Raw genomic sequence first — 8902 nt, forward strand, 5'->3', positions numbered from 1 at the left:
TTGAGTGCATGTTCTCTCTCACACACATGTGCAACCATACACAACTTTCAAACGTTTTATGAGACTTCACATCTGTTCTCACTACTTTGCCAACTTTCTTCCTTCCAAGTTTGCTTCAAACCAAGTTAAATGGTTCTAACAAGACGTAATATAACATGATTGGTTGACGAGGAAACAGGAGCCCTTGTTAATTTGAGCCATTTATCAAATTCTCTCTCTCTTCATTCAATCAAGAACATTACACGTGTCAACTTCGGTTAATAGAACGAGGCTGCGCATAGGTTGGACCTGATACAAGTGCCAGTCGGTGTAGTCGGCGCACAAAGTGCAGATTTGCATGCCGCCGATCTAGATTTATATCACTCAGGCCATCCAAGTAGATTTGCCTCACATCTGCCACGTCGGACACAATTTCAAACTTAGTGGGCCCTACATAAGTGGGCTCAGGCTTGATACAATAATATACCGGGTCTCGTCGAGTCAACCCATTGATGCTTTCCTGCGAGTAACGGCCCTGCTGCTTCCACTGACATGAGTCCAAATTCCGAAACCCTCTCTAGCTTGGCGAGGAAGAAAGCAAGCGCGCGGGCCCCCATGCCGAGACGACACATCGCGATACCCGAGCGGGCAAACCCTCGTTCCGTACACCGAGCCTCGGGCTCGGACCGCGTCCCAACCTCCTAACCGGGATTTTCCCGCCCACGATTACTTCGCATAGAGGAGAAAGATAAGAGCGGAGGACCTCTTTTTTATTCCTCCTCAGTCACACACTCCTCTGGTCTCGAATAGCTACTGAAGCGATGGCAAGGTAGGATTACTACTAGTAGAATGCTTTTATGATACCATTTTGGGGATATATTGCTTCCTTGTGATGCTCTTTTGGGTTATTTTTAGATCCTATGAAGGGTGCTGGAGTTTGACGGGGAAGTACGTTGATACGTTCTAGGGTTATTTATGTTTGGTTTTTATCCTTTCCTCCCTGTTCTGAATTTGTTGCCTGATATTAAAATAGAGAACTGATGGAGAAGGGGGAAAGGGTTTGATCTTTGGGGCTTTATTTCACCTTGATGGGTGAGTACCCTTTTTGTTTTTTTTAATGGGGAATTGTTGATATGGGTAGATTTTGGAATTGGTGCAAAAGATTTGGGGGGTTTTAGGAGCTAGAGAGTATCGGATTATGTTGTTGTATTTGCTCGATTGGATCCTGATAGAAGATTTTTTTCTTGATGTTGTTGGCGCTACCTATTAATGTCTTTGGTTTTCTGTCCTTTTTTTTTTTGCTCTTTCTTGTTAGTATTGATGAAATTAGACGGCAAGGTACCCAATTTAGGATCTTGCAAATGGTTTGCTGTGGTCATCTTTCGTTGTATTTTGCTCGCGCCCATTCTTTTCTGGCGTGATGAATAGTCTTTATTATGATTACGATGGTTATAATGTTTGATTCAGGGTCTGCGCGAGGTTAATTTTTCAGCAACTACTCGAAAGTCGTGCGCCGAGATGGGTGCGAGCTTTCTAATTTTAGCAGTAAATGTTTTGTGGAAATGACAGGAGTGCATGGATTAGCCGAAGGTATCTGAGTGTTAGGAGATGTGATCTATGATGCCAAAAAAAAAAAAAGAAAAAAAAAAAGAAAAAGAAAAGATAAGCACAAGAAACATCAGGATCTTAGGAGAAGGTGGGAAAAGTGACTGCCAGTGGAAGTTCTTTGAAAGGTTAAAACTGTCTAAAAAAGTTATGCTCTGCTGAAAAGATAAGTCATGAAAGAAGGACATTATGGCTTCTTGATATCAAATTTGCTAGGATTGCCTGCTTGCTTTTGTTTGTGACAATGTGAATGCTGATAGAATCATTGGCTAGGTGTGCAAGGTGGCTTAAGAGAAATTGAAAGAATTGGATATAGGTTTCAGGGCAATTTATAGTGTGCGGCCCTCAATTTCTTTTCTTATCTTCTTTAGAGTGGAAGAATAGTTCTAGTTGTGTGGGTCGTAAGCCTTGAGCTGGTTGAAGACGTTGGGGTCAATTGGTCAAATGGGTGGTCACAAGCCTAGTTTTATGCAGTCTGTTGCAGTTGGGTGAAGATGCTGGTTGACAAATGGGAGGCCTTTAAACTTGCATACTGAAAGCGTGCCAAAATTTTAGATTTTACTGGTTGATGATGCTAACACCTAATGGAAATCATATTCTGGCTTGATACATCTCAGAGATTGCAAAATCTATGAAATTTAGCTTGATATTACTTATCAACGGGAATAAATGATAATATAGAAGGACGCTCAGGTTGATAAACCTTTTGCCACCCTAACTTGACATCTGAACGATATTGGGGATTGAAATCCTCCCATATACATTGTAGACATCTGCAATAAATTATTGACCTTCTTTACTGTGACACAACTCCATGTTATACCATTTCAAAAGTGGAAAAGCTAAGGTTAAGGACTTGGACGTTGTAGAAAAATTAGTTCTCCAGCTGTAGACTTGAGTATCATCTGCTGTATTTAATTACTTCCCTTCTTTGCCACCAGTGTATAACATAGATGGGATAACCATCTTTTAGAACACTTCTCTTCCATGATGACATCGCCATTAACATTCCCGTTTGAATGCCATGTATTGTATATTAGCATGATATTATCTTGTTGTTCGGATATCTATTGCTTTTATCTTGTATATGGTTTACATACTACTGATCAATCCTGATAAATCTACCACCCCACTATCAAATGCTTGTCTATCTTCCTTTCAATACTCAGTAATTGTTGTAAGGTTTACATATTACTTATCAGACACATTTTATATTTGCGACAGCTGATTATCTGGCTTACTTTACATTCCCACAGGGCATGGCTTGTTAATAGTCGGGGAATTGCGAGGAAGGTGAAAAATGCCACCCGCCTTTCTAACTATCAAATTAAAGACTTGGAAGCAGAAGCAAGTCGCAAATGCCCCAATTGCAAACACGTTATTGATAACAGTGATGCAAGTTCTAATTTATATTTCATTGTTCTTTTTCCTATTTTATCTAGAAATATGATTACGATGCAAGGTTGTTTGTTTTATATTATAGCTAATCTTCTGGATTTGAAGTCTTCTGCTGGAATCATTTTCTTTTCTGATGTTGAACTTCCATGTTGGATAATATAAATTGTCTCTGCCAGAATAAGGCCTAGTTGTTCCAGAAGTTTTGCCTTTACCCTTCCATTTGTTATCATGAAGCTATTCTAAACACTTACATCAAGAATTCAGCTGCTGCATGATTAACATGCCATGTGAATTAGATCTTGGCAACTGAAGATACTGAAAGTTGCTTCTCTGATGTTAAAACCAGCCATGAATTTTCAATACCATTGTACTTGTCTAATGCGATAAGGTTGCTAACTCATGATAAATATTGGAGATTTATCATTTATAAGGAAAATTTAGGGACCATTGAAACTATTTAAAAGTATAATACATTAAATCATTCGTGCAATTCTTTGACCAATATGCCAGAGCAGTTGTTATAATCATTATCTTCTGGAACCTCTTTTCTTTTTTTCTTTTTCATGTTTCTCACAGTCAGCATTCTGGGAAGAATGAAACAAGCAAATAATATACTCTGCATATTGAAATTATTTAACAATATCTTTGAATCTCACAGATAACCATGATAATTAGTGTTTCAAAACTCATATTGGATTTTATTCTTTAAATATCTCTGCCTAAATATTAGTCTTAGAGTCCCATGAAAAAATATTGCCAGTCCAAGCAACTTTTAGATGTGAGTGGAAGCATCACATCAATCTTCTTTTCATGAATTCATGAATGTGATTTTAAGAATGAAAAAGCTCTCATTGGAATCTGGAAAATGCTTGATAAGTAAACAAATATGATTAATAAGATCATGTAATAATTAAATAGGTTAGTTTGCTGAAAGACGACTAAAAACTAATTACTTTATTAAGGTTATGGTCGTGCATGTATCATTTGTTAAACATTTAACTGTGATGGTAAACTGATTCATGTTGAACATGATCATGGTCTAAAGTGATTGGTACGAGTTGTCATTGAGTGCGCAGATTTAGTAACCACAAGGGAGAGTAATAGTGGAAGCTGCATATGTACTGAAAAAGAGAAAAAGCGTAAGCTATATGTATGTGAGAAGCTTGAAGGAAGACAGGGTGGTTAGGTAAAATCCTAAGAGCTGGATGGGTGACAGTGGTGTTAGAACTTGTGTAGAAAGACATGGGACCTTAAGAAATGATTGAATACACTGACAAACTAGTATATAGTGGTCTCTTGCTGATTTACTTCTAGTACCTCTATTTTTTTTAATATTAAATTGAGTTAGCTAGCTGGTGTTTCTATTTCATTTTTTCCAGTTACAAATTCTGTTTTTAAGAAAAACAGCTTTAAGTTCATCGTTGAAATATATTTCTGTAGAAATTTTGAGTGGCTTATCCAATTCTCAGGTATTATTTTCTAATATCCCATAATCACGACAGAAGGAAAAACTTAATAGTTGAAATATATCACGAGATATGTTGTTCACCATTTCATTTTTTTTTACAGGTAAACTTACTATTACAATGTCAAGATTTACTCATATATTGAAAGAAATTTGGAATCATGTTCATTTTTCCTTGCCAGAGGAAAATTGGTGATTTGGTAAACATTCAAGAGAAATTTATAAATATATTGAATATTAAAAAGAAAAGATTGATAAATTGGTTAAAAGAATAAAGTGTCTTAATGAGCAGGCATTCATTTTTTTCAATTGAATCATGGCTTAAAATCGACAAGTTATCCAAAAAATCATTAGTTTTCCATAATGACAAATCGACAATATAGAGTTGTGAGAATTTTTTGATGAAAAAATTGGGAGTAAATGAAGATTGTTGCAAAAACTAAAGTATTTTGTTATGAGGCATGTGTAACTAAATTGTATAGTAAGACTTTGAAACAACCAATACAATTTCTTGGCAGATCATCGTTTCTTTGAAGTCTTAAAAGGCTCTAAAACCAGTTGTATGAAGAGGGTATGTGTTGATTGCAAGTTAAGTTGGAGATAAAAAATACAAGCAATTCATTAATATTTTGGTGATAAAATACCATAAGGTGTCTTTCACTACGTCCATTACATACAGGTACGTTTAGGAAATGTAAGAATAGAATAGGTTTGATGTAGTGGAAAAATGCTACTGGAGTTATTTCAAAGATTGAATAAAACAATGATAAGGTCAGAATGTTGGATATGCTGTAAAATAGGAGTATTGAAGTTAGTAATGTGCATACTGAATGAAACTTAAAGTCTTTGATAACCAATGCATTTTAGAATATAAGTTGATATATTTTAGTCATATATGATGTAAGCTTTTGGAGACATCTCGAATAAAAGGAATGCCAGTGTGGGTAATAGGGTAGACAGTAATAGGCCTAAGACCATGCTGATGGAAGTTGAGCATTAGAATTTGAAGAAACTTGATTAGATAATAGACATTATGCTTCAGTCAGAATTTTCAAACAAGGATCCAGGGGACTGATCCAAGATAACTGGGCTTGGGATTTGATTGCCAATCATGTAGATTTAAAATAGAAAATCACCCATATTTTTGATCTTTTGTAACTATATATATATATCCCTCAATTTGGGGATTTCATGACATGTGGGCAAGATCTTGCTTACAAAGTAAGCATTTCGTGAAAGTTCGAATCTGATGTTTTGCAAATCAACTTGCTGAAGATCCAATCTATTGCCCAATATGAAGGATTTGTTCTCTTCATGCAATAAACTGCTGATTAAATTAAAGTGGAGGATTGTGTCGGAGGTGGTTTGTAATTTCTTTTTTCTAGCCAAGAGTTACTAAGTAGGCGGTTGGCAGAGGACTAGTTTCGGAATCTTTTCGCTTGAAGACAATCTGAAATAGTTGTCGAGTTTTTGTTATGGCCACAGCTTCACACCATTGAAATTTCAAATTTCTTAATTAACATTAATAACTGGTATTTAATACATTCTATGTCATGAGTTTTGCATATGTTAACTTGAGAACATGTCAATTTTTTGGAACTAGAGAGTTAAGTAAACACCTTAGGAAATTATGTGGCTTTACTGCATAATTTACAAGAGCTGAGAACCTGAATTTGGATCAGATGTTACAAAAATTATTTTTCTGGTTTTGCATGACAATTACCATGGTGTTTCGCAATGTTGATTTCATTTGTTTCATTGTGGACTATATAAGTTTTATCCGGAGGATAGTTTCTTGTTGCCCGTGAACAATGGGAACAAGTCAATGTTAAGCACACTCAAAACAGTTTATGAACAATTTATTTAAGTGTAGAGAATGTTATGCGTAAGTTTTAACCAGTTTGCTTGAGGCTGCCCACACAGATACTGACTTCATCTGCAACCTGCTTTGCCTGTCTTAATATGTCCACTATGTTCATGTTTCTAATTAGAGGATGCACCATTGTTTTGCACCTATAAGTTGGGTGTGAAGAATTGGTAGTAGACTTTATCAAAGTACTTTACGTTGGAGTAACCAGTTTTCAGGAAAGCAAGGATTGTTCGATGTGAGAAAAATAGAATGCAGGCATACTTTCCTACTTTTACGTATATGCTCATTAAAGTTATCTCTCTTTTTTCTGTATCTAAGTATAAATGCCTGGAGCAATCTAATTCTTATGAATCAAAACATCTATGATTAATTATAATCATGGCTTGGTTTTTCTTATATTATTCTATTTGTTTTACCTGTATATAATCATGATAATTTTAAATAAATTCTGGCTTCCTTGTCAGAAGTAATTGAGGGTATAATGGTATGTTAGTGTCTAAAAAAAGTTACTTTGTCACTACTTTTTTACTTTGCAGGTTACCATAGAATGGCCTGGACTTCCTGCTGGTGTTAAGTTTGATCCATCTGATGTAGAGCTATTAGAACATTTAGCAGGAAAAGTTGGGAAAGGAAATTTGAAGCCCCATATGTTTATTGATGAATTTATTCCAACTGTGGAGGAGGATGAAGGAATTTGTTATACACATCCCATAAATCTCCCTGGTAATGAATGCTTTAGATGTTAATTTTCTCTTGCCAATGATGTGATCTAAATTTTAGCCACTAAGTTATTCTTTGCAACAGGTATCAAGAAAGATGGTAGCAGTGTTCATTTCTTTCATAGAATATCAAATGCATATGCATCTGGCCATCGTAAGCGCCGTAAGATCCATGATGAATGCGATAAGTCTGAGGAGCGTGTAAGGTGGCACAAGACAGGCAAAACTAAACCTGTGCGAGAGAATGGTGTTCACAAAGGCTGGAAAAAAATAATGGTGCTATACAGAAGTTCAAAAGGTGGTGGCAAACCAGATAAGGCTAATTGGGTGATGCATCAGTACCATCTTGGGACTGACGAAGATGAAAAGGATGGCGAACTTGTGGTTTCAAAAATTTTCTTTCAACAGCAGGTCAAGCAAACAGATAAGAATGGCATTCATCCAGTCAACGAGGAACCTGACATGTTTGCTGTCAGGGTTAGTCCTAGAACCCCTAAGACAAATACTCCACAGCCACCCCGGTCAAAAAAGAATTCTCCGTTTGACACTGATGAGCATAATCTACAGGCTTTGCCAGGCCATGTAAGTAGAAATCGCTCTTTATTCAGGTGGTCAATATTTTTCATTTTCACCTGCTTATACTAATGTGATTTCTGGTATATTTTTGAAAGCTTGCATTGTGAGTTGTTTTCTAGCATATATTTTTAGCAATTTTTGACATTCTAACTGACTTACAAACATGATACTCATCCAGGCTAAGATCTCAGACCAGCCATTGTTTATATTGGTATTGAGCATGCGCCAGTACAATATATATGAAATGTCTGCTCGTGATATCTTGGCAGATGTGAATTGATGTTCTCTGAGATGTTTTCCTACACAATATGCATCTATCAATGATCTTTAGTCTCTTTTTTGCTATATAATTTGGTGTCTTTGTCACAATTTACTGAAATCAATGCTTAACATCATATTTAATCTTGTTTTTACTGTATCATCTGATTTTTCAATATGTCTGTCTTTATTATAGGCCAAAATATCATTTATATCTAGGCTGAAATACCATGATACCTTGGCTCTTCTAGAATTTATGTCTTTTCATCTTCACCTAGATTGGCTGTCTGCTGAGATAGATGGTATGATGATTTAAAAAACTTAGAAAGAATAAAGGGCCCTGGGCTCGTTATCACTGAACTATTTTTAAGATTCTTGTCTGTTTTTCCTTCTTTTGAGTTCCTGTCTTGTACGTATTTTGTACTACATCACATTTGAAAAAGATGGAGGAAAAAATAAATTAAATCTCTGGTCACATCTTTTTTCCAGATGCATGAACGTACCCTTCATAAAGTAGTTCCGAATTGCAGTGCTTGTTTCTCATTAGTGAATTTTTATGCTGACTTTTTCAATGCAGAACGAACCATATCCAGAAGTTGAGGTGACCTCAGCACCCTTACCTGTGGTTCGTTTAACGGATGAAGGTGAGAGCTGTGTCTGGTGGGCTGGTGAATCTCAAGCTGTTGAAGAACCAGATCCAAACAATCTGGATGAGTCATTGTTGTGCCATGAAGTGCTTGATTCTTTTCCTCCTATTGAAGATTGTTTTTACCATCCAAACTTCAATGGTGACAAGAATGAGACAGCTGCGACAAAAGCCAATACACTTTGTGGGTTCTCTGATCTTGATGACATCATAATGGACACACCACCAGATTTTCAGCTTGCTGTAAGATCTGCCACTTTTATCCTTTCTATTACTTTTATTTTTTGTGATAAGATCTGCTAATAAAATGTTCTTTTCTTTTATCTATATTGTTAACAGGACTTGCAGTTTGGTTCACAAGAAAGCATCACAAGTTGGCTAGACCG

At 36.1% G+C, this 8902-nt stretch overlaps 1 protein-coding gene across 1 annotated transcript in view; it reads left to right on the forward strand.

Moving 5' to 3' along the window:
• Nucleotides 1–553: 553 nt before the first annotated feature.
• Nucleotides 554–8902, forward strand: part of LOC105038777 (SUPPRESSOR OF GAMMA RESPONSE 1) — an 8740-nt gene continuing 391 nt past the window's right edge. The window contains exons 1-6 of the mRNA XM_010914672.4: nucleotides 554–808; nucleotides 2841–2979; nucleotides 6854–7040; nucleotides 7122–7618; nucleotides 8448–8759; nucleotides 8856–8902. The exon at nucleotides 8856–8902 is cut by the window's right edge and continues 391 nt beyond it. Coding sequence (XP_010912974.1) covers nucleotides 801–808; nucleotides 2841–2979; nucleotides 6854–7040; nucleotides 7122–7618; nucleotides 8448–8759; nucleotides 8856–8902 — 1190 coding nt within the window. The 5' untranslated portion in view covers nucleotides 554–800. The remainder of the gene's footprint in view (nucleotides 809–2840; nucleotides 2980–6853; nucleotides 7041–7121; nucleotides 7619–8447; nucleotides 8760–8855) is intronic.

The sequence above is a fragment of the Elaeis guineensis genome, chromosome 1 (assembly GCF_000442705.2).
Source record: "Elaeis guineensis isolate ETL-2024a chromosome 1, EG11, whole genome shotgun sequence".
NCBI classification, from domain to species: Eukaryota; Viridiplantae; Streptophyta; class Magnoliopsida; order Arecales; family Arecaceae; genus Elaeis; species Elaeis guineensis.